Source organism: Lepidochelys kempii, chromosome 4 (assembly GCF_965140285.1).
Source record: "Lepidochelys kempii isolate rLepKem1 chromosome 4, rLepKem1.hap1, whole genome shotgun sequence".
Lineage (NCBI taxonomy): Eukaryota > Metazoa > Chordata > Testudines > Cheloniidae > Lepidochelys > Lepidochelys kempii.
Genome location: NC_136383.1, coordinates 54,288,398 through 54,314,779, shown reverse-complemented (window position 1 = coordinate 54,314,779; position 26,382 = coordinate 54,288,398). Strand labels below are relative to the sequence as shown.

Below are 26,382 nucleotides of genomic sequence, written 5' to 3'. Positions count from 1 at the left end.
TATTCTCCCAACAGGGGGTTGCTGCGGTCCCACATTGAGGTGGATCCACTCAATCAGCCTGTGTGACCACACACATCATTCAGTTTCTTCAAATGTCACACAGCCAGCCTGATTCCCACACGTGCTGAGATGTCTGGGAAGGCCGCTTGTCAGTTGCCTTTCCATAATTGCCCCATTTCTTATATAGCATTTGGGTGGGATGTGGTCTCAGATTCCATGCTTGGGGACTGGGCTGCCATGTAGACATTAAGTAAGGTAGCTGAGAGGATGGTCCCCCTCAGGACTGTCAAATATGTCCACACCTGTAAAGTTCTGTTATGCTCAACAACTGCTGAGGGCTTCAGGCTGTGTGCACGGCTTGGTTCAGGAATTGGCTTTTTTCCAGTAGGAATGCAAACATATATATAGGTGTCTCCTAACCCCTGTTAACAATTATGGAAAGTACAAGCATTTCATCAAGAGGGCAATATACACCAGAGTGTGGGCATGTTTGTGTCTGCAGTATTCACACTCACATGTGATTTTGCAATTTGTTAAGCAGAGATATATCTGGCACCTAAAGTATGTCAGAATGTTGCACTATGTCATCACTCCTGTGAAGCAGTACTCTGGAAATGGATGCATGGCATTCACCAGTCAGCTTCTCTGTCAATGAGACATCATGTCAGGAAGTACCTTATTCAGAGGCAGTGCTTCTGCAAGTGCTGCCATAACCATAGTAATCGCATTTGCTACAGAAATGCTTCCTCAGACATGGTGATGTCCACTGCTCCTTCAGAAATAATTGTCCTTTCCGCAAGTCTTTATATGCCCACGCACTTGGCTAGATCAAATTTCTTTGAGTGTTTTGGTCCATCCTTAAGCATCAGATGTGTATCTTTTCATACTTTATGCAGGTGTAAAAGGTATGTACACAGCATACAGTACAGTGGTTTAGGTGAAATTTATTTTTACCATGTAAACTTAAATTTAACTTGTTTCTCTTTCAGTATTTTTTGTTCAACTGAGCTTCATGCTTTTAACTTTCCTCTTTTCTACAAGGTAAGTGGATTAGAATGTTTTGAACAAACGTACAATATAAAGTGTGTATATTTATTTATGTATACATCTAGGGGCATGTTCCCAAAACAGGGGTGACTTCATTCTAGTGATGCTTTTGCTGCATCTCCCCCATTAGCATTGCAGAGGCAACACAGCTAAGAGAGCAGGAGCTGGATTCTATTCCTTCTTGTGCATTTTCTACTGAATTGTTAATCAAGTTCCAATTAATTACTCCAGTGGTTCTCAAACTATTGTACTGGTGACCCCTTTCACATAGCAAGCCTCTGAATGTGACCCCCCTCCCCTTATAAATTAAAAACACTTGTTTATATATTTAACACCATTATAAATGCTGGAAGCAAAGCGGGGTTTGGGATGGAGACTGACAGCTTGTGACCCCCCCATGTAATAACCTCACGACCTCCTGATGAGTCCTGACCCCCCAGTTTGGGAACCCCTGAATTACTTCTATTGAAGGCAATGGATTTGCCCAGGTGTCACAGATGCGAGTTAGAGCAGACACAGTCCTGCTCTAAGGCACCATTCTGCTGATTGGGGATTGCTAGAGTGCAGCATACTCTGGCTATGCCCCCTGCCTAAAACATTCCCTATCTAAGGGGGATGGTACACGTGGCATAGAGCCAGCTCTGCTAGTTTTATGCCACCAGAGTATTACCCTGTGAGAGGGAAATCCTAAATGATCCTTTAGGACATCTTTAAGTGCCTTTTGTAATGTTGGCCCTTTCCTGGACCAAGGATCTGACCCAGTTGTAGAACCCCACAATGCCATTTTTACAGGACCTTGAGTAGGATGCTACTTAAACTGTATAATAAATACATATCTGGAGTTTCAGGAAAAGCTATTTCCCATTTGGATTGAACATATGACCTCTACTGGGCAATCGTATGCCTCTGTTGGTCACTTTTCCGACCTTACTGCCTTAATTTTATCCTATAAACCTCAAGCCCAGCTTCTCTCTCAATAGATAGAATGTATCCTATATCTCTTTACTGTCTGTTGGTCAGTTTTTACAAAGGGGAGTTGGCTGCTAATGTGATACAGAATGTATGTAGAAGTAACCTTGGGTGGATTTAGGTTGTGGGAATTTATCCATTAGAGAGTTTGCCACAACTGAGAGAAAAAAATATTTTTAAATAAATAAAACAAAAACCCACCACACACACATTGCTGTGCATCTGTGGGTAGAATTATTTCTGTCTAGCTGATCAAAGTGTTATGAACATGTGTGTGGATACTTAAAGTTGTACATTTGATCAATGATGTTTTAAGCAGATTTTTGCTAAAAGAGATTATTAAAATGTTTTTTTTTTCTAGGAATAACTCTGGTTTCACACCAGCAGACACCGTGGCTATCATTTTTTGTTCCACACACAAATCCCTCACCCTGGGTAAGTCATTATGAGAGGTCAAGTTTAGCTTTTCAGTGCAATCACAGTAATTCACTTTGTTGGAAAAAGTTGTTTTTGTTAAATCAAAGTAGTAGTTGTTTCAGTGTGACAAGCATGCGAACATTGGTATATTAAGGATATTGGTATATTAATGATAACATTTTTGCACGGGGTAAATAAATGTTTATTAAAAAGGAGACAGCACAGTTTTCTCAACTGGGAGTTCAGTAGTTGTACTGCAGTGCCATTAATCTGCTCTTATTTTAGAGGGAGCTACTTCATTTTCTACTTGTGATGTTCCAATACCCTAATCCAATATTGATAAAGTTTGAGGTTCATTACTCATAATGTTCTTAGTTATTCCTACACTGTCACCCCAGAAAGATGATATTGCTCAAAACTGCTTAGCATTTGCCGTGCTTAGCATATTCCAAAATAGATCACTAAGGACAGTTCTGTTTTCTGTGTAGTTTAGCAGCTTAATTGTATTTATCTGAAGTCTGCAACATCTTTGGACTGTGTGTATAATTTATTACAATTCATTAGTCAAAAACATTATTGAAGTATTTGTCATTTAAAATTACTTAGTGATAACAAGCATGGTCTGATCGAAACATACAAAATATAATTAAAATAGTTATGTTTAGAGTGTCATGAAAGTGCTCCATTCCTATTCCTGTTCTCTTCTGCCGATCAGTCAGTGGCACTATTGGTGGCTGTATGTTTTCTTATTTCTTTCCAAAACTGGAAAATGTTTGTTTGATAAAGTACAGCATATATAATTGAGTATTAACCTTTTCAAGCCTGTAACTATCAAAGATAAAACTTTAGTTATTAAATGGAGTTGGATATATTAGAAGGAATGGTAATGACGATCTTTACCATTGAGTAGCATTTCTACAGTTACATTTTAATATACAGAAAGTATTTATTTTGATTTCTTTTAAACTGCCTGGATACTTTGAATTCATTTTTAATAAAATCAGTTTGCATTGCTTTGAGTACAATTTCAGACAATCTGTAGTACATATGACTTATCTTTCATATAAGTATAGCACAGTACAACATGTGTGATTAGACCAAGTTACCTGCAGACCTTGGGTACAAGTGTGACCTGACAGAACAAAGGGCATTGATTTCAACTAGCTAAGAATGTGCAATTATTTTATCTTTTTTTTCTTGAGACTGTGATTTTGTGTGTAGACTGCACACACTTATATAATTGCTGTGCAAATAAAATCACTACAGTGGGTGCTTAAACATGAGAAGCCTCCAGGGGATTGCTTTCACCCAGAAAAAATCATGGATCTGTGTTCTCATGCTATAAACCCTCCCATATAGCCCTGCCTGAATCACACATGGCATACACTGAAGTCAGTGCTCCTTCTCTCCAGCCTTTTCCCCACTAGCTTGTGACTCAATCCCCGTTCATTATATTTTTATTTTCTCCCTGAAGCTACCTGGTTCCTAGCTCCTAGCAGCTGCTGAATAAAAAGTAATTGCTCTCCCTGAGACATCTAAATTAGTCAGGTTTTGCTTGCACTTTGTAGTGCTCTGTGCACGTGCAACAGATGTGGGAAAACAGCAGCCAGCTAAAAGTTCAGGACTCTTTGGAACCTGTTTTCCCCAGGACTCATAATTCCTCTCTACTAATATATGTAGCTAGTATAGGCAAAGAGGTGTGCAAGTGGATAGGTGGTGGGGGTGGTTGGCCAGAATATTGCAGCCCCTCCTCTTGGGTGTAAACTTTGCCACAGTTACGTTAGCCTTTGTCAGCTTTGGGGTAGATTGCTTCACTGGGGTTACCCTTGAAGAACACTCAGAAGTTCCAGCTGGTATTTCTTGCTGCAGTTTACCTCCCCAGTGGGCAGATAACTGGGAGCACACTCGTTACTGTTTAAAGCTCTGAATAGTCTAGCACTCAGCTGTCTGAGAGATTGCATCTGACTCTGTTACATCTCTGCTGTTAAGATCAGTTGTGTTGCTCTTGTTGATGGTTCCTGGAGTTTTGTTGTAAGAGACCACAACCAAGGCATTCTGAATGGAGCGCTCCCATTTGTGGAAAGTGGTTCTTTTGGCAGTTCACCAGAGCCCACAGTTAGCAAGTCTGAGGGCAGTGTATGTAAGCATGCCTATTGTCCGTCAGTTGCCAATTACTGTTTATCCATTGCCTCTGACAGAGTATGCATTTTTGTTTCTGTTAATTATTGCTCTGGTTTCTAGATCCCACAGCAAAGGGAACGTCAAAAAAAAAAAGGCATAGCTATGTAAATAAATAAATGGATGGAGCTTATCAGAAAGATCTGGATTAACAAAGCTTTAGTATTATGAAAATTGCCCCCAAAGCTAGTGGCATAAATAAGAATCTTTAACCTATGCAATTAACATTTATTGTAAAGTTATCCCAAGTTCCTCTCCTGGTCTATGGCTGCGTTATGGGGTAGTGTGTGTGTGTATAACAATAAACTGTTCCTGAATGACCGTTCAGTGTACTAGATCCTTGTTTATTTATATCAGAAACCCAAGCTGGCTCCCAATGAAATCAATGAGAGTTTTGCTTTTGACTTTAGTGGGAGCATAACAGGCAGAAGATGCCCATGCTATGTTGTTGTTCCATCACATTTTACAGGGAATATTTACTGTAAAGCATGCAAAAAAACTGCACTAATGTTAGTACTTCTGTCTCCAACATCATAGTATCTGAGAGAACCACTGCAGTTCAGGGTCTTGTTTTAAGCCCATTTTGGGCAGTTGTTTTCATTTACCTTCAGGACATGGCCATTAAGCAACTGGTAACATATAAATGACCTCCTACAACAGTAGCTTTATTTTGGGGCTTGAAATTCGTTTTTCTCATCTTGACATGTGAAGCTCCAATAGGTGTTTCTTGTCCATTCCCTGGGGATTTTAGAATGGAACCAACAGAAGAGGAGGAAGAGAGGACAGCTTTAAAGCTTTAGAAGTGGTAATAGGAGAAGCACCAGAAGACTTTTGTAAGATATTTCTCCTGCACCATGTTAAGAAATCGACTAATTCTCATGCAATGCATGCTCAACTGCCATTTCCACTGCTGAATTCATGAAAAATTGCTCGCTCTACACTGAGACAAGTGCTGTCCCCATAAGTCGGGGTTTATTTTATATACTGAACAGCTGACGCACCTATTTTTCCTCAAAGATCAGGTGCAGGCATAAGGATGAATTACACTGACTAGGTTCCTTATATTTTTCATTCGGTATCATAAACTGATTAATATTTCTTAATATAAATGGTCCTTTCAGTAATTTCTAAAGAGTATACATCATGTTGGCACGCAAAACCATATTTATTTCTATTTCATTTAACTAGTGAATTAGGGATATAAACTTACAAATAGTGAAGATAAATGTGGTATCCTCACATATTTCCCCCACACTTTGTTCTTTCTCTCCTTCTCCCCATATATACACAGTACATGTGAGTACGCACACATGCAGACGTTTGATTCATGGCTTTTATTAGTGCATTTGCCAATGATTGATTAGTACTTAGTATTAGTACTTCTTCTATTGATTGATTGCAGATGAAGTGACTATTTGACCTTTAATTATGAGTCTTGCTATTGAAAATGACATTGAGCTATGGCTTCACATAATCCATCTGGAAAGCCTGACATGATGCCATTCCCTGGAGTTCGTTCAGCAAGAAAGAGGAGGCCTGAAGGAAGTGCAGAGCGATCAGTATGGTTCATCTAAAACAATACTGCAGGCTTGGTTGCCTGAACTTGTATATAGTCTCTGGCTAGCGTAGGAGATTATTGTATCTTTTATACTAGCTACAGGTCACCACTTAAAAAATAAAAATGCAGACTCACCAGTAATTCAGTTTTTAATTTAAACCTTCATAATAGTTCAATAACTACAACCTATACATATTTTATCCAGCAGAAAATAAATAGCTGCTACCTACTCTGTAACATCAGCATACCAGATATGATTGACAAAGGATTGTTAAAAAGCCCCTTATGGAATTAGGATTTTGTTTTCAATGCAGCGTACATTTTCTCATTTAGATAGCAATAAGGCAATGGCTTTTTAGAGTCTTAAATAAACCCAATTAAATTTTTCAGTTGATATAAATACTCTGAGGAAGAAGCTGTAAATTTATTTATTTTGGTCAATTTTACTTGAAAATGTTTGTGGTTTAAATTCATTTGAAGGATTTTTCTGTTTTGGTTTTCTTTTTTAATAAAAATGGATACACTGTTTTATTGCTTCAGTGCAGAGTGGACAATCTATGTTCAGACAATTTAAAAACAAGGTAGCATGCTTCTGCATTTGCCTGTTTTATGACTATGAGAATCTAGCTGCTTTAAATATAAAAAGGCCAAAAGATTGGATTCAGATTACAGACTGTGATAAAATAAGGCTTTTTAATTACTGCATAAGAGAAAAGAAACACAGTGAAACCAGAAATATTGCCAAGTTTCAGCCCAGAGTTAATTTGTATAGTCAACCATTGCAGACTCAGTAAATATGGAGCTGAACCTGCAGGAATAATGAGCACTTCTTGCATGGTGCTGAATGCTTTCTGTTCCCAATGACTTCAAGTTTGTGCTCTGTAGCCCTGATTCATCAAGTAATAAGGCATGTGCCTAATTTTAAGCATGTGAGTGATTCCACTGACTTCTCGTATAGAGTTCCCAAAGGGTAATGCTGTGCAATTACTGATGTTCTCCAAAGGCCTTCATTTGTGAGGTTATGGAGGATCCATCTTGTAACCTCTTTTGTTCGATATTTATATGAAGACTAAGAGGCAACATTTTAGGCTGCATAATTATCCACTTCCTGCTGATATTTAGTTTTATATGGCCTTTTCATCTAACTTGATTGAGAAAGGGATCTAGGTGAAAGTGACCTGCCTGCATAAGAGAGAGATGATTCTTGTTGGTAGGGGATGGCATTTGAAAGAACAGATGGCTGGAGGCTGTATCTGGACCAAGGTGTACTCCCAACTTCTACCAAAATTGTTAAAATCATAGGGGTCCTGTTGAATCCATTTTTGCTTTTGAATTCCTAGAAAGATACAAAGTCTCACAAGGGTTATTACTGTAGCCCACTCATTCCCAGCTCTAGCCTCCTTACTGTGCCTGCATAAGAAATCTCCTGGCCTTCTAATGGGTATGTTAAGAGCAAACTACTATGAAGAGCTGGGACCAAGGATAAAGTACCTACTGTTAGTGTGGGTTCTTCAAGTTCAAATCTATGTTCCTGAGGTCAGTTTTAAAGTTTGTTTTTTGAAGTTCTTTTGTGTCTTCCCCCCTTGCCACCAGCAGGGCGGTTGGGAGGGCTTTCTCCCTTCCCAGTAAGTGGCACTTATTTCAGAAGATTAGGCCTGGAGGGGCTAATGGTGCATGAGTTAGAAAGGAGAGCCTGGCACAAGAGGACAGTTCTAGGACCCCAGTTCACATACAGAAGTTCCCAGTACCTGTAAACAGTTCTGTTATTGTCATTTAAAGTCATTGAAATTACTCCCAAGCTACATTGCTGTAGCTGAAAGCAGAACCAAGAAGCCAAAGAAAGTTACTCCCTTTTCGGTGCTCCTTTCATAGACTGTCCTCCCTTTCCATGGCTGGCTGACCAACCAGCCCTTTTGTCTTCTCCTAAAAACTTTAAACTATTTCCGAGGAAGGAAAGACCTATCTAGTCTAATGAGAAGCCGTGTAGGCCTCCGTGCATGGCTGGTCAGTTCTGTAGGACTGGCTACGTACTTGCTTCGCTCTCCCACCCTTGCTCATTTGGGTCCCTACCAAACATGTTCTTGAGGTACAATATTATTTATCAAGTCATCGTTATGACCTAACAAGTCGCCACCTTCCTTTCTCGCTAGACTCCGAGGAGAGACAGAACTTGATGGTCGGGACTTGCCCATGTTTTAAAGACATCACTCCACTGGGGGGACAGACAAAAACCAAATCCATTTTCAAGGCTTCTGGGATGGAGATAGTTTAAATGTTTTCCTTCTACATAAGCCTCTGCACCCTCCCTCCCCCACTCCCCAAACAGAGCTGGCAGTTTGCAGGCATGTACAGCGTTCCTACTCACCCAGAAGGAGTAATCCCCAAGGGATTTTTTTTAAAAAAACAGGAAAAAGGTTTTATTCAGCATGGTAACAAACACAGTTGTGTAACTGAGCTGAGATACATGCTTCCAAGTCCCAAACGACGGATGGCCAGAGTCCAGTGACATGGCAGGCAGTTTTAGCCACAACACCGTACATGAGGCTTTTTGCTGTCATGTGGTGAATCAGCACATCCATCATCACACCCATCAGCTGTGCCTATTTAGCTGTTCAAACCCCCCTACACACTCACCCCCCAGTCCAGCTGAAGTTGTGGACTTAGCAACTTTTTCCTTTAGCCAAATGCCCATCACCAGGGCTTTGCGGCAGGCACTTTGCCATCGTATGCTGACCTAGACCTGCCAGTGACTCTGGCCCCATGTTCATGTATAGTTGTATATTTTAAAGTATTATTATTGGGATGAAGTGAAGCACCGTCTAGCTTGCCAGGTTAGTGTCTGGGAGTTTCAGATTGACCCACAACGTGAACATTTACCATATATTTCAGTGTGATCATTAGAATCAATAGGTAAGTAAACATATGGGGGGTCCAGGCACAAATCAGAGCAGACTCAGCCCTGCTCTCATGTGCCAGCTAGTGACAGCCTCTGGGAGTAGCAATGCTCTGCCAACACCTAGTCTCCCATCATGTCCACATGCTGGCTAGCTAAGTCAGCTTTATGACCTCTTTGCACCACCAGAGAAGCACAAAGGGGTTACAGTGAGGGCATATATTCAGGAAGATAATCTGCTAGTAGATCTACCTCAAAGAAAGAAATGTCAGAGTTTAAATGAGTCTTAGTGGCACTTGGACAGAGCACATGTTTTTCTATTGTTGTGTTTGGCATGAGATTCATGATATCCTATGCCTCCTCTGTTTCTGTTTACTGAATTTTCATCTCTCTTATGATTCTAAAAGGGTAACCTTATAGGAAATTAGGGGATCTCCCTTCTTATGTGCCCTGAAACACATGCTTTTTGATTAGCCTTTGAATGTGGGCAAGAAATCCAGCACTGGGGCTTGTTTCCTAGTGCTTCCTATTCATCTGTACACTCTGCCAGTAGTAGGTTTTTTTATTAATATTTAGAAAGTTTGCCTCCAGCAGTACTAAAATGTGCATCAGAGAACAACAGTTGTTTACTGTGTTTGAACTGAAGAATCTCACCCAGGAGATCTCATTCACTTGAAGTTTACATCTCTCAATCTCTACTTGCAAAAAGAGATCGATGAATAACAATTGTCATTTCAGAGGTGCACCTCTCCAATTATTTATTTGGTTGTGTGTCTTGCCAGATGAACTCTTAATTAGATCAGACACTAAAAACCAGATTGCAGGTTTTTAATGACAGCAAGCTCATACCGCTTTATAATAATAAAAAAAAGATGCTACAAACACCCAGCTGTAAAATGATAATGACCCAAGAGCCCTCCCATCCCTCTCTCTCCACCAAAACAGTTACAGTTAATGTATCTACTTTAAGGAACTACATTATACTCAGCAGATAGCTGGCAGGTTACCCTTGGGGAGATCCGAATTTGGACATGACTCAGGATCACTTTATCCCAAGCTGGCAGAGGCTACAAATGTCACCTATGGTAAAGAGTATTGAAGATGTTGTTGAGTCTCCGTGGGAGTATCACATCTACATGTGCTGCTCTCAATGCACCGTCTGGCAGCCAGTCTCAGCTGCTGGCTTCAGACACTCCTGAAACTATGGGTGCAAGGATTTAAAAAAAAAAACAAAAAATAGTTGGAAAAAGTAGTGGCCCTGTTAGAAGGGGAATTGCTGTGAGGTTGGAAGTGGATAGCATTGCAAGTTGCTATCCACAACTCCCAGCACCATCCTAATTGTCAGTGGTTTAGTGTGGAAAATAGACATAGGACAGTATTTCTCTCTCCTGTGGATAGAGGACTGTTGGCTCCAAAGTCCCTGCCCAAGTGATGGGGAAAGTAAATCTTATTATCCTTTGTTCTACAAAAAAAAAAAAGCTGAAAAGTTGTGGCCAGTGTTTTCAGATTCTGATATCTGGCATTTCCATGGCCTAAAAACATAGTAAAAGGAGGGAGGGAGAGAAGATGTTTAGTTTATGCATCCGTGTTTTTGCTTGCCTTGATGCATAAGGAGGGAATCACTGTGGGTTTCATTTCTTGCACGCACTCAAATACAATAGGAATAATGTATATAAGTATTTCCATAATGTCTATTTTAATACATTAAATGAAATTCACTTCGCCAAAACTTTAATGCCTCCACAAGCATCTGCTGTGCTGGAGAGAATAATTGTGTTCAAGGGAACAGCAAATTAATAAAACTTTCAATCTGTAGGATATTGTCTGTCTCTCTGTGCATCCTTCCATTTATCACCATAATATCTGAGGCACTGACATGGCTCTGTTACATAAAAGTATACTAGAAATATAGAGAAAAAAGGGTGTTTCTGCAATCACTGAGTACACATATCTCAATGGCTTTCATGTTAGTAATGAAGTACAAGACGAACCTCTGAGTGCACTGAATATATTGTCTGTGTGAACTATGACTTGATATACAGGCAGTAAAAAGTCTCTGAAGTAGACCAAGATCAGCTACACCATAGCCATGCATGTGCCTAGGTCTCATTGTAGAGGTAAGCTAGTGTTTAAAATAAGATTTATGGTGGTTTGATTCATTTTTGAATGACCTGTTAATTAATTACTACTACAATATTGTCAGATGGGTTAAGGTGTTCCTGAGTCTAAGGCAGTCTTCAGTTGTCGGTGTTTAATGTTTCATTGTTAGCATTTGGTGAGATTGCTCAGGTCGTTCATTAAACATCACTTTCAATCTGAAAACACCCGTTGAAAAACCATAAATAGATCAAACAGCACATTCTCTCTTTCCCCCTTTTACATTTTTATTTACTTAAATCTTTGATATTTGAAGATATACTGTTTCTTGGTAGCTACATTTTACATTGCAGAATCTAATTTCTGTGGTAATATGAACAAGGTGAACCAGTGACCTGAACAACTAAAAACTAAAATTAGTAAAAGCATGCCTGGGGCACTAGCTTTTCTCCATCTTTTCCTTTAGTGTTAGTGACAAAAGAAATATCTGTCTCATTCTTCATTAATCTTCCTCCTCTTCCTTCGCCTTTATATGTATCACAGACCCATTGAATCTCTTGCAGCCAGTATGAATCTCACATAGACAGGACTGAATTTCAAAAAGTGATTCTCCTGCATCCCCCGGGTAACTTTGGGGCCAATGTAATATGTTAACAGGTACTCAGTGATTCATCTGTATCCCAGTAGTGCTGTGCTCCCAAAGGAAGTAACAGGCACCCATTCTCATGCTAGCTGTGTGAGCGCTGTTTTGAATGCTCTAGTGTCATTGGCCTAGATTCACAAAGGTTCTTAGGCACCAAAGCAAAGGTTCTTAGTTTTAGGCTCCATTGCTATTCACAAAACTGCTGCTGAATCCTGTGGGTGCCTAAACACACTCAGCACCTAAGTTTTTGCAGTAAAAAGTTCTCTCTGCTGCTGTGTTTCTGCCTCTGGACATGTGTACGACTGCCTCAACTCTGGGCACGTATCTCCCTCCTAAATCCCAGAGCAATTCACAAACCGAGGAGGACAACGATTCACCTGCATAACTCATGTGGGGCCTGATCTGGCTCTGTGCATGCCTACCAGGCCAGGCCCCTCAAGCAGATTCACACAAGACAGCAAGGGTGATGGGAGAGAGAGGACTTCACTCACAACTTTTAGCCCAGTGGTTAGGGTACTCCCCTGGGATGTGGAAGACCCCCAGTTCAAATTCCCCCTCCAACTGATTAGGAGAAGGGATTTCAACAGGAAAGCCACCTACTATGTTGGCTTTTGTGAATCTCTCCCCATTTAGGCACTAACTCAGGCTTCGTGAGTCAGTGTGGTGTTCCTGTGATTTTCCAGGCACACAAAATGTAGGTGCCGCAACGCTCAGTGTCATGACTCCTGAGTATCTTTGTGAATCTAGGCCATTGTCCTTTCTTCAATGCACAGCATGAAAGTAAAGTGTTCTGTTCATTTGGATAAATGCAGGCCAGCCAAAACTTCCAGCTGAAGGACTGTCTCCCATTTGGGACTCTCTCTCTCCCAGAGACTAGGGACCGAATGGCTAGGCAGCAGTTCTGCGGAAAAGGACCTAGGGGTGACAGTGGACGAGAAGCTGGATATGAGCCAGCAGTGTGCCCTTGTTGCCAAGAAGGCCAATGGCATTTTGAGATGTATAAGTAGGGGCATAGCGAGCAGATCGAGGGACGTGATCGTCCCCCTCTATTCGACATTGGTGAGGCCTCATCTGGAGTACTGTGTCCAGTTTTGGGCCCCACACTACAAGAAGGATGTGGATAAATTGGAGAAGTCCAGTGAAGGGCAACAAAAATGATTAGGGGTCTGGAACACATGAGTTATGAGGAGAGACTGAGGGAACTGGGATTGTTTAGTCTGCAGAAAAGAAGAATGAGGGGGGATTTGATAGCTGCTTTCAACTACCTGAGAGGTGGTTCTAGAGAGGATGGTTCTAGACTATTCTCAGTGGTGGTAGAGGACAGGACAAGGAGTAATGGTCTCAAGTTGCAGTGGGGGAGGTTTAGGTTGGATATTAGGAAAAACTTTTTCACTAGGAGGGTGGTGAAACACTGGAATGCGTTGCCTAGGGAGGTGGTGGAATCTCCTTCCTTCGAAGTTTTTAAGGTCAGGCTTGACAAAGCCCTGGCTGGGATGATTTAATTGGGGATGGGTCCTGCTTTTGAGCAGGGGGTTGGACTAGATGACCTCCTGAGGTCCCTTCCAACCCTGATATTCTATGATTCTATGTTGTCCCACCAAGCTCCTTTAATCTCTCACCATTTCGTTGTGCAACTTCCTCTTTCGACATTTTTTTCTTCTGCTGCTGCCTCAGTTTGTCCCTCTTCCTCCCCACGTTGAAACTGAATTGAGATCTGAATTGAGTTCCTCACCTCTTAAAATACTTTAAGCGAGGGTTTCTTTCAGCATAATTTAGATGCTATCAAGAAGGCAGTGGCAAAATAACGTCAGCTGCTCCTGAACTCTTCCCAGTCAGACTTGAGACTTAGATATGGCACCAAAAAAGTGCTAATTGCACAGATGAAGGATCTTCTTATGCCCTTAGGCAGAGGAAAAATATCCACCATAATACTTTTAGGATGGTCGGCCACCTTTGATACATTCAACCATAAAGTGCTGTTTGCAAGGCTACAAATGTGGACGTTGTTGATGGAACATAAGAACGACCATACTGGATCAGACCAATGGGCCACCTAGCCCAGTATCCTGTCTTCCAACACTGGCCAATGCTAGGTGCCCCAGAGGGAATGAACAGAACAGGTAATCATCAAGTGATCCATCCCCTGCCACCCATTTCCAGCTTCTAGCAAGCAGAGGCTAGGGACACCATCCCTGCCCATCCTGACTAATAGCCATTGATGGACCTATCCTCCATGAATGTATCTAGTTCTTTTTTGAACCCTGTTATAGTCTTAGCCTTCACAACATCCTCTGACAAAGAGTTCCACGGGTTGACTGTGTGTTTTGTGAAGAAGTACTTCCTTTTGTTTGTTTTAAATCTGCTGCCTATTAATTTCATTTGGTGACCCCTAGTTCTTGTGTTATGAGGAGTAAATAACACTTCCTTATTTACTTTCTTTCACACCTGTCATGATTTTATAGACCTCTAGCATATCTCCCCCCACCAATGATCTCTTTTCCAAGACGAAAAGTCCCAATCTTATTAATCTCTCTTCATATGGCAGACGCTCCGTACCCCTAATCATTTTTGTTGCCATTTCTGAATCTTTTCCAATTCCAGTATATCTTTTTTGAGATTGGGCGACCACATCTGCACACAGTATTCAAGATGTGGGCATATCATGGATTTATATAGAGACAATATGATATTTTCTGTCTTATTATTAAGGCTACATTTTAGTCATGGGTATTTTTAGTACAAGTCATGGACAGATCACAGGCAGTGAACAAAAATTCAGGGCCTGTGACCTGGCCTTGACTTTTACTATATACCCCTAATTAAAACTTGGGCAGCAGGCTGTGGGTGCTCTGTCGGAGGTGGTCAGGTGTGCCATGGGTGCTAGAGGAGGTGGCCTGGTACCCTGCTGGTGCTGGCAGGGGAGGGTTGGTGGGGCTGGCAGGGGCTCCCTACCCAGATCCGCATGTCCCTGCAGCTCCTAGGCACCAGAGGGGCCGGGGGCTCCGCGCACAGCTCCCATTGGCTGGGAACCACAGCCCATGGGATTTGCGGGGGCGGGGCCTTCTGTAGCTCTTTGCAGTTCTTACATCATGCACAAGTGGGCAGAGAGTTGAATATAGTTTTCAATGGTCAGCAAATAAAGCATGATTCACGTCCGGTCTAGGCATTATGTTGGATAGGACTCTCACATATCACGATCATCTTACAAAGACAATGAGTAAGGTCAAAACACACAACAGCCTACTTGGAAAACTGGCCAGAATGACATGGGCACCAACACCCAAACGTTATGCACTTCAGCTTTGGCACTCTGTTACTCAGTAGCAGAGTACTGCACTCCAGTATGGGCTGGCTCATCTCACACAAGGATAATCAATGTACAACTTATAACCACCATGTGTATTATTTCAGGCACACTTAAATCTACTCCTCTACCATGGTTACCAGTTCTCTGCAATATTGCTCCACCCAGTGTTCGCAGAGATGAAAGAGTAGCAAAGCTTGTGACAAAATTGCATGATATACCACATCTACCATTAATTAAAGACTTTGTTAATCCACCACAGGGTCATCTGCCCTCACAGCACCCGTTGTGGATAAGTTTAAGTGTGAGAGATTTATGGTAGAGGATGCGTGGCGAGCTTCATGGTCTGCAGAGAAAGTGACAAATAATTATCTTGTCTCTGACTCAATGTCAACCCGTGTTTGATTTACCACAAAGGCAATGGAGCCTTCTCAACCGATTTCGTACCAGACATGGAATTTGTGCTGCAGCAGTATTTCAGTGACATTTCAGAGATAGTCCACTATGTCAGTGCGGGCAGCCACAAACCATGACACACATTCTTGAGGAATGCAAAATGACTCAACTTCCTGGAGGTCTTCATGCCCTGAACATTGCTGATAAGAACAGTGTGGCTTGGCGTGAACGCATTGCATATGCCAAATAATAAATAAATCAAAGTGGTGTGCAGTTTCAGGATTTTAAAAAACCGTGGCCAAAAATACCTTCTTCCATCTACAGCTAACCAGAAGTTTGTGTTCCTTCCTCTAGGACACAGACCTAGCCGTAGTAATATATCCTGTGTCACCTCAAAGCTAAACTATTGCAGTGTGTTCTGTCTAGGATAACCATGAAAGCTCCATCTGGTACAGCATGCAACATCTCCCCTGAACGAGACAGACTGATCACAGTACATCACCAGTACTCTGTGCTCAACAACAGCTCCCCATCCAAGTTCTTGTCTGCTTTAACAGCTTTGTTCTCAACTTCTAAATCCTAAATAGGTTAGAACCTACTCATAACCATGACTACCTTTCTGCACCCCTCTGAGAATGCTGCCATAGCAGGGAAGATGTGGCTGGCAAAACCACTAGGAGAATTCTCAGAGGCTGCTTGGCAGTGTGTTCTTAGTGGTAGGGTCTTATGAAACTCTCTGCTACTGGCAATCAAACTGAGCTAGTGTCTTGCCTGTCTTGGACAGATCCCAATGCAAGACTCACCTCTCTGAACAGGTATTTCCTCAATCAAGAAGGCTGCTAAATGTCCTGGCATGCCTCCTTTTGTAATCAACTTCCAAAGTGATCCTGCAGAAAGACAATATAACTTAGAAAAGCTACTATTATTCATAACTCATGTGACAAAGCTCCAAGCCTGTACTGGTGGGTCTCACACTTCCAGGCAGATTCAGTGGCCTCAGAAGGTCACTAAGGCCCTCAATATGACCTCCCTTTCTCAGTATAGTGGCAAAGGTTACAGCTTATTGAGCTACTTTCATCACAGGCCAGTATGGGAGGTGGGAAGGTGGAATACCCGTAGTCTCTGTTGCTCCTTAGAGCTCAGTAGGTGCAGTTTGGCCTCCTGCCTGGACCAAAGTCTGCTTCCCCTCTCAAGAGGATCTCAGTAAAGCATGGGGGGAAAGGGGGAACCCAGACGCACCCTCTACTTCGGGTTCCAGCCCAGGGATCCTAATGGTAGCAGCTGTTAGCGGTTTTTCCTTCACCATTGATGCTGCTTTGATTCCCTGGGCCACTTCCCCGTGGTCCCCTTTTCCTAGCTTCACCCTTACCTCAGGATTCAGTGATGCTTTCTCTCCTCCAGCTCCTTTCACCTGGGCTTCCCCTGAGAGCTTTTAAGCAGTATGAATGAGACCTTGATTTGTTCCAGCTGTGTCCGTTAGCCTAACAGCCTTAATTGGTTAATTGGCGTCAGGTGTCTTGATTAGCCTGGAGTAGCCTTTGTTTGGCTATCCAGGGAACAGGGACCTGCTCATTCTGAAGCTTCTACTTCTCTCTTATATCCTTCTGGTCTGAGTCTGTGACACTCAGTAATGTCTTATTTCTTGTATATGACTCTTAGATACCGTGGTAATTGATTCACTAGAAATGTATAGACAAATAGAATAGAATATTACAAATCTATAGACCAAGGACAGTATTTTAATTCTTGTAATTGCTTTTGTGATGTTTGCTTTTTCCTCTGATCTTCTGAATGGCTTGTGTGTCCCTACTTTCAGTGGTATTCTCTTTCTGTGGTTCCAACTATATTTCTCCAAGTAAAAATACTGCAGTTTCTCATATGTGCAATGCACAAGTGGTTTGGAATGTGATTCAGTAATATAAGTGATAAAGTTTTAGGATAAATGGTTTAGTATATGGACATTTAAGGGGAAAACACCGAACAATAAAGAAAAGTATATCAGCTAGCAATAGTTCGGGTTTGGGAGTGAAGGATAATAGCCTGTATTTTGGTAGCAATAAAGTGTTATATTAAGTTCTCTCAAATCACAGTAGTACTATAGAAAACAGCAAGTGATGAAACGCTGCTATGAGGAAACTTCCAAATTCAGGGAGCATAAAATAAACATATTAAAATAGAAAAACTGAGCTACAGTACTTATTGTTTTATCCTTTCCATCATGGGTATAGGATAAAAGAAAACTCTTACTTGCTTGTTAGAAGAAGAAAGCTCTTACTTGAAGTTTCTTACTTGGCAGATGTCAGTTGAAAGCTCTGCTATGGAATATGCTGCAATGTCAAACTCTGTTGGGTAATTTTAGACAAATGTGTCATGTGTGACATGGAAATATGGCATGCTGTACATTAGTGATTTCCCAAGTGTTTGGATCAGGTAGTAATGTGCTGAGAAAGTGCTCTTTATCTATCCACCCTGTGTACTTGTATAGCAGTGGGGAAATGCTTTTGGTAGAAATTACTTTAGTCAGAAAAAGAATCCATTTACAATATGTGCCTTCTAACATCTTTCAGACAATGCATTGTATTAAAGAGGCACTTTTTGATTAATGTTTTATAAACATTTTTCAGCATGACAGCTTAAAGTCCCTGTAAAATTGTAAATGCATGCACAGTGCTCACTTCCATAAAGTCAAATGCCATCTCATAAAGTCTGGTTGGATCCTGTCAACCATGGTGACACAGAATCAGTACCTTGGAGCATTAAAATTAATTTGCTTCATTTATATGACTGCAATGATAGCTAGATGAAAAGAGCCCTAAATTTAAATTTGCTTTAAAAATACCTTCAAATCTTGTAGGACTTTTTTATTATTTTACAGTTAACTAAATGTAATGAAGTGCCACATGATATTTTCATAGGGCCTTGTATAAAGGAGACTAGAACATGTGAAAGTAACAACGGGGTTGTGGGGAGAGAGAGAGGAAGTGAAAGATGTGCACTGGGTGCAAGGATGGGGGAGGGGAAAACGGATTTCAGTTGAGTTAGTTACTTGGGAACCGGTAGCCTTAGATCAGGGATGTCCAAAGTACAATGTTGGGGCCAAATCAGCATAGGTGAGGGGAGAAAAAAGAGCTTTTCTGGCACACACACTCAGTACCCTTGTGTTGTAGATACCCCACCGTTATTGTTGGCCATTTTGATAGCCATGGAGGTTGGACAAGCAGATTTTCTCCTACTTGCATATCTGCTCCACATACGTAACAGGCTACCTTCTCCACCCTTTGAATCACCACCAACCAGGGTGGACACAAGCCCCATCATATTATTTATTAGGTCCCTTCCACCAATTCACCAGTGCAGCCTTGTGTAGCCACACACAACTGAAAGTAAACTTCCCCCTTAACACACACTCTGGAGAGTGAGAAGGGAAGATCACCCCATCCTGAGATCCCGTATCCCCTGGTCTCTGCCTGACACTTTCTTGTGCTTTCTTCTTGTCCTTTTAATTGTTCCCAGCTGATTGGTTGATTGCTTTCATTAGCTGGTCAGCTTCCTGTCTAATTGAGCCCCCATCCGTCCTATTAATTCCATTCCAGGAGGGAAATAGCTAGTACCTTTAGCGACCAGAGCACTGGGTCAGCTCTAGGCCCCTAACACTGTATCACAAAATGCTTTAATGTTAGTAGTAAAAGAGTGGTGAAAGACATGGGAAAAGAGCAGAAACATCAGGAATAAATGGAAATCTAGCCTGGCCCTCCTCTCATAACATCTGTTTACACTGGTGTAACTCCATTGCCTTCAATGGAATTACACCTGATTCTCACTGCTGTAAATGAGAGGAGAATTGGGACCCTTGTGCAGCAGAAGAACATGGGTTAAAAGGGCAAGAACTGAGAAAAAGAAGAAAAGAGAATATGCAGGAACAGAAAGGTTAGGTGAGGGAGAACATAAAGGACCAGAAGAGGAAGAAAAAAGAGCCCATCGGAGTACAGGAACCGAAGACTGAGAGGGAACACAGGAACAATGAGAGCAGACAGGAGAAGGAGAAGAAAGGAGCAAGCCCGAGGGAGCAAGAAACAGGGAAAATCCAGCTGGAAATATGCTTATTTTTTCCCCAGAAGTGAGGACATTTTTTGGACGGTCCTTGGTTGGTGTTCCTCCTTTCTGCTTTTCATCTCCTGATCCTGTGAGGTGCTGTGTTCTCATCTAACTAGGCCCCATGGCTCCTTCTTTTCTTGGAGGTGAATGTGTGTGTACCTGACCACATGTCTGTCAGAATATTTGACCACCTCTGCTTTACATCGTGGAGATCATACAGTGAAGCCATAGCAGAGTCGAAAATCCCAGCAAAAAATCCCCTCCCTCTGATTGCAGTGTAAATCAGGACTAACGCCAGTGAAGTCAATCAGATTACACTAGTGTGAGGAAAAATCTGGCCCAATGACTCTTAAGAAAAAACAAAACAACAAAACCCACCATCCAAGCATACAGCAATATATGTCAGGGTACATATAACCACTTTTAAACCATCAGGTAGAACTGCACATATGCTAACAAAAATCCAAGAAAAATGAGTTCAGAAACGCTTAAAGTATTTTGAGAAAACCTGTGAGGTGTCTAACTGACCTTATTTTATTTTAATGTATGTGCTCTGATGCTGTGCAAACTTATTAGTTTAATCTTGCTGTAGCTATCTTACTACATTAGAGTCAGTAGTAGTATGCTATAAGTGATGAGCAAAACAGGAGCGGACAGACCAAAATAAAGATAACCAGATCCTTTTTGCTTAGCACCTTCATTCCTTGCTATCCATCTGAAAGATTTAAATTCATCCCCTTCACTTTACTATTTTTGTTATGGCAGCACCTGCTCATGTCACTACTGTTTCAGTCAGTATTTCTGTTATAGCTTCAGTTAACAGCAGTTCACAACCTCACCATTAAAATACATTGCAGGCTGAAACTTCGCATACATCCTCAGCCCAGGAATCAAGATGGGGGCTCTCTTTGTTTGCTTGTTTATTTTAAAAAGTTTTGCTCTTTGTTATAGGAGAGCAAAACAAAATAATGTAACAGGTTTCCAATTTGAGTCTTTCTTCTTTTTTACCTTAAAAATTATGTATTTTTTTCCTAATTAAGGGTTTGCAAGATTTTCTTACGTGGTATACAATAACATCTCTGGATACTTTTATTTTATAAATGGCTACGTTTTACATAGAACTACAGCTACAGTCCTATAGACTCTTAGTGGGATAGAAGGCATTTTAAGTATTGTTTGGCACATTACACACAAACATTTCTATTTATCTTTTTTTTTTTTTTAAATTTAGGGAGTAATTTTTAGCCAATGAAAAGCCAAACTTCCAACACTTTGTTTTCACCATTACTAACATGAGTTTCTGAGCATCCAGTCTGTGTTACTCCCCAATTCCATATTTAGTACAAACACATAAAAGATGGCAAAGGCTGGGTTTGCAGTAAGTGGGAGCTGCATAAAAAATGAACAGGATTTTTTCTTAATTAATGCATACCTGAAAATTTACTCCATCCCCAGTCAGCTTTTCCTGTTAAATTATGAAACTTTATTCTAATTGCACATTAATGGCTCACAAAGAGCTACTGTTTTGACATGTATCTAAACAATCCATGAATTAAGGATCACTTAGTACCCAACAATCTAATTATATTGTCACACTAGTTACAATACTTCGTAGTTATGGATGACAGTCTTCATTTTACTTCCCAGTTTTTACTGACTCATAGCTTTTCCCCCAAAAAATCAACTTTTAGGCTAACATTTCTCATGTTTATTCTCAACCCAGGACTTTGAAGAACATGTCCGTCACTTTGGATCTGGGACAGAATTGGGAGTCAGGGTTCTAGTTCTGCTTCTGCCGTTAGTTTCCTGTGTGACCTTAGGCTAGCCATTAAAGCTCTCTGTCTTAATTTCTCCATATGTAAATATGGAGAATGGGGCTTATTCACCTTTGTAAAGTGCATTCAGATCTCTGGATGAAACTGTGCTACCTAAATGCTAAGTACAGTATTATTATCATCATCATCAAGTTGAATGTAGTGCGTTCAGCAAGTAAGTCATTTTTCAGATTTCTTTCTTGTATTTAGAGGACCGTACCTTTTTTTTTATGCTTCAAGTTCTGAAGTTTGGGATGGCAAATTGTTATGCAATAAAACTGTTTCCAGTGTGCAAAAACAGCATGGTGGGCATGTGTAGCAAAGTATACTCCTTTGCAATGCAAGGATCCATCATATGACTCTATCCAAATATAGTGTATTCACTAGCCTCAGAAAGTCCTTGAAAGATCTTTCATCCCTGCACTGTGTGGCGAGCTCCCTTTCTACTGCAGATTACCAGGAATCCTCCAGGCCTTTCAGAAGTCCAGCAGGACTCGCATCCTTTTAATTGAGATATGGCACAACAAAACCAACTTTAAATGTCTCCCCCTTTTAGGTTGATGACAGACCCATAATGTTGTTTGAAGGTGTTTGTTTAATAATATTGGACCCAGTCCTGCAGACCCTTATTATGTAAGTGGTTTTTCACTGGGTATACTCACATGAGTAAAGACTGCTAGTTATGAGTATGGTCTTGAAGGACTGGAACCAGTATTAGTGGTTTTGTGTAAAGAAACTGACAATCTGGATTAAAAGGAGCTCCTGAGGCGTGCTGTGGAGGCACCATGAATAAGGATGAGTTCGGGCAGCATCTTTGGATAGAGCATCACGCATGGATCAGGATTAGCTGGAGCTGTGAATGTGGGGCAAGTAGGTTTTATGCTGCCTAACTAGGGAGGGAGACAGTACTTGGTCTGGGAGGCCAGTAAGAGGAGGAGTTCACGAATGAAGGGGGATGTTAGTGTTTTTTAGAAGCAGTAATTTTGGTGGATCCAAGCCATCAGCTGGTGGGAGTGAAGAAGTGTCTCACCAGCTCAGTAGTGTTGCTCTGGCCAACTAAGAAGCCACATAGATGGACTCAGAAAGAAGAATCCAGCCCACCTTGTCTGGAAGGATGAAGGCCAAAGTGTGAGTCCCCTGGAGTGACATTTAAATCAGGAATAAAATAGGATGAATTCTCAAGGCTCCCCTAGGGAATAGCTGGTACTTTCATGTGTAATCCTCTCTATGGTCCAGACAAGGCACTGATCTGTTACATGTTCTGTCTGCACCCTTGTTTGGTGGAGCATAGTAATAATTTTCTGTGTCTTAAAAGAAACATTTTGAACACTGATGTGTTTGAAGAAAACACCTGGATAACTTCATTCTATATCATCTTTACACAAAATAACGTATTCTTTTAAATGGTAAGTAACCATGAAGTGCTTCTGAAAGGTGATAGGCTGAGGTCTTAAAGATATCCTGTATCTTTCTGTATCGGCATGGGAGAGCACAGACAGCATCAGTCCAAGTTTCCCCACACTGCCCTGTCAATGCACCGCAACCATGGCCAGACCCACTAACGGGGGAGCATGTGGTTGACCTTCTAGTGACATGTTCATGCCTTCATTTCTCTTTTTAGGCTGCCATTAGTAGTGTTAATTCTGCAGATGATTTGTGTGATGTGGCCACTTGTCCACTGGGGACGGAATTCACATCAGCAGCTCATTACACATAAGTCATTGAATAGCCATCAGATGGTGTGATCTCTTACATTCTCTGCTAGACCTCTGTGGAGCTTTGCAGGTTTGGCTCATGGCAGTTTGTCCAAACTTCTTGATTTTGGTTCATTTAGACTTCCACCATCCAGATGAGAGTGAAGAGAAGAGGGGTTTAAGAAACCAGCTCCTAAGCGACCAGAGGAGCTAGCAGACAGGGGACTTTTGCGAGGGAGTGTAAGGTGTGCATGTGTGAGAGGCACCTAACAAACATTCTCTAAACTTAGACCGATAACACTACCCACCCCAATGAAGAATAAAAACAAAAAAATCCTGCAAGAGTAAGAGTAAAAGAACTCTGGCAGAAGTTCAGCAGCAGAGTGGGGGCGGGGGAGGATATCCAGTTTATTGCACTGAATGCTGCATGCACGATTGTGGCATACGTGTGCATTCAGTGCAGGTAGCTCCTGGCCTTCAGAGACCAACTATGGGCTCTGGAGACTAGAGTGGCTGAACTGGAGGAGCAAAGGGAGACAGAGAGGTTCACAGAGGTGACTTTCAGGGACATGGCAGAGCAGTCCCATCCCCACTCTGACAACCGCTGGGCTGTTGAGAAGGTTGAACGTCTCAGAAGGAGAACATCAAGCTGGGATGGAGGAAAACAATCTCATAGTTGGGACCCTCCTTCCAGATGGTGTCACGGTGTCCTCGCATTGAGGAGATCCCTCCAGAGGAGGGGACCCCAGTTATTGGGAAGAGACAGGTAATAGTCATGGAGGCTTTGGTTATTAGGAACGTAGATAGATGGGTTTGTGATGGCCAGGAGAACAATGTGGTGAATTGCCTGCCGGGTGTGATGGTTGCAGACCTCTTAAGACATCTAAACATACTTGTGTGCAGTGCTGGGGAGGAGCCGCTTGTCATGGCCAAGACCATAACAGGGTTCAAAAAAGAACTAGGTACATTCATGGAGGATAGGTCCATCAATGGCTATTAGCCAGGATGGGCAGGGATGGTGTCCCTAGCCTCTGGTTGCCAGAAGCTGGGAATGAGTGAGGGGATGGATCACTTTATGATTACCTGTTCTGTTCATTTCCTCTGGGGCATCAGGCACTGGCTACTCTCAGAAGACATGGACCTTTAGTCTGACTCAGTAGGGCTATTCTTATGTTCAGATGGTTCATGTTTCCTCCAAACTCAGCTGAGATTTGCCAGCCTCTACAAACCCAAGCTTGGGTTTATGATAAAAATTTCACCTATGCGGGTTTTGTAATGAAAGTTTCGCAGATCTCATCCCTGCCATCCTTTCCCTAGAGTTGAATCAGTGACCTAAAGGTGAAGAGTTTTGTGTTTTATTTCCAGCCCTATATGGAAAAACATTCCATAAAAAGAGATCCTCTCAGATTATATAAACTTATTTTACAGAACAAGTATTTAAAAAGATACCTTGTTTTAGTATATAATGGCTGAGTCAGACAGAGACATACAAATTCATTATCTATCAAGATTCTCCTTGGGAAAGTGTAATAGAAATAGCACTGCTGAGCTCAAACTAAGTCTCCTAGGAAAGATGTCCTACATTTGGGACTTTACTTCCACTCCTCCCAACCACCAGCCTCCTCTGTACTCTAACCATTTCCTAGTTCTCCACTAACTACTTCAGCTGATTTGTTCTGCCCCTTTAATTCATTAGGACTTTTGTCTTCCTCCCTTTCTTCAGAAACTCATTGCTAGAGTGGGAAGTGATACTATCTCGCTAACAAATGAATATTCCCTTTGACAGGCACTTGGCTCCATCTGAGCCATAAGCATCAGTCAGAGCAGGGAAGGCTGATGATTGAACACTTCTCTATGAAAAAGGAGTGGATCAGGAGTTTGTAGGTGCACAGTGCTCCCACACAGCTGGTAGGACTTGAGGAAGATTATGAATGGGAGCAAATGGTCAGGTTCATAGGGAACAAGTGAGAAAAATGAGGATAGAGCAAAGGAGAGAAAAAAAAATAAAAAAAATCCAAGACTCCTTCCTGCACCTGTACAATCACTCTCCATCAAGGCAAATCTGCATCAAGCCTCTGGCTGGAGCTTGGCATCACTCCACTTAATTAGGGAACTTCTGTTTCAAGCCTTTCTGGTATTCTAAAGCTTTGCCAGAGGAGGAAAGGGTCCTCTGCAGTGGAGTTGTTGTGTAATAACCTTTTTTTTTTTGCCTTTCACAAGATTCTTCTGTGTCTTCATTCTTGCAGAAATGTTCTTTTTCTCTAGTTGAAATCTTAGTAAAATGTAAAAGGTTTTGCTGTGATCCTTGAAATGAAAAGCAAAGTTGGAGTCTTAAGTCTGCTGTCTTTGTGTCCACAGGGATTCCAATGCTGAAGATAGTATTTTCCGGCTATGAGCACCTGTCGTTAATTTCCGTCCCCTTACTTATCTATCACCCAGCTCAGATTCTTCTTGGCAGTGTGTTGGTACCAACAATAAAATCTTGGATGGTTTCTAGACAGAAGGTAAGAAATTGCACCCACAGACATATTTATAATGCAGAGTACTTCTTTTTAAATGTAAGAAAAAATAACTGTAAGTAAATGTAACTCTGAAACCCTTCATTGTTCTTGTAGATCCTGGGCTAGGGGTTTCCTTTGTTCCTTTCTTGTTTTATGGTGGTGTTATTCAAAATAAGACTGAATGAAAACCCAGGATTCAAACATCCCAGATTTTTGAGAAATTCAGATCCAGATCAGACCTCTGCAGCTGGCTCCTTGCTCATTAGCAAGCCAGGCACCTGACTCAGAAAACCCCCAATAAGAAGGCCCTTCATAGATCTGAATTTAACAGCATGAGCCAATCTCTATCAAATAAAGCTAGCTTTGGAATTTCTCTTCTGGTGAGATTTCATATATCTATCATTTTGAGATCTTGTGTATATGCTGGGTTTTGTTGTTGTTTTTAAACAAGAGCCCTGTATGCAATGAATTAAAATCATTCAGGACTAAAGCTTTCATTGTTTTCTAACATTATGTTGTCCTTTATACTTTATGAAAAATATACAGATTACTAGGTGGATGACTGGTATTTCATGTCAAGTTTTAAAAACAAAAATATAGCATTGGCTGGTTCATAGGGCTGCAACATGATACAGAGAGGTTTTTCATCTCCAAGTCACTGGGTCAAATTCAGTTTATTATAGCAGTGATTGGTGCTATTACCATTTGATAGCTGTTCAGTGGTCCATGTGAAATAGGTTTAGTGGTGTCTGTCCAGTTCTTAAGATAGAAATAAC

At 41.4% G+C, this 26,382-nt stretch overlaps 1 protein-coding gene across 3 annotated transcripts in view; it reads left to right on the top strand.

Annotated features, from left to right (window-relative positions):
• Nucleotides 1-26,382, top strand: part of SLC10A7 (solute carrier family 10 member 7) — a 198,738-nt gene that overhangs the window by 168,818 nt on the left and 3,538 nt on the right. For all 3 annotated transcript variants that reach the window (XM_073341293.2, XM_073341294.2, XM_073341295.1), the window contains 3 exons: nucleotides 990-1,041; nucleotides 2,378-2,451; nucleotides 25,464-25,609. In XM_073341293.2, coding sequence (XP_073197394.1) covers nucleotides 990-1,041; nucleotides 2,378-2,451; nucleotides 25,464-25,609 — 272 coding nt within the window. The remainder of the gene's footprint in view (nucleotides 1-989; nucleotides 1,042-2,377; nucleotides 2,452-25,463; nucleotides 25,610-26,382) is intronic.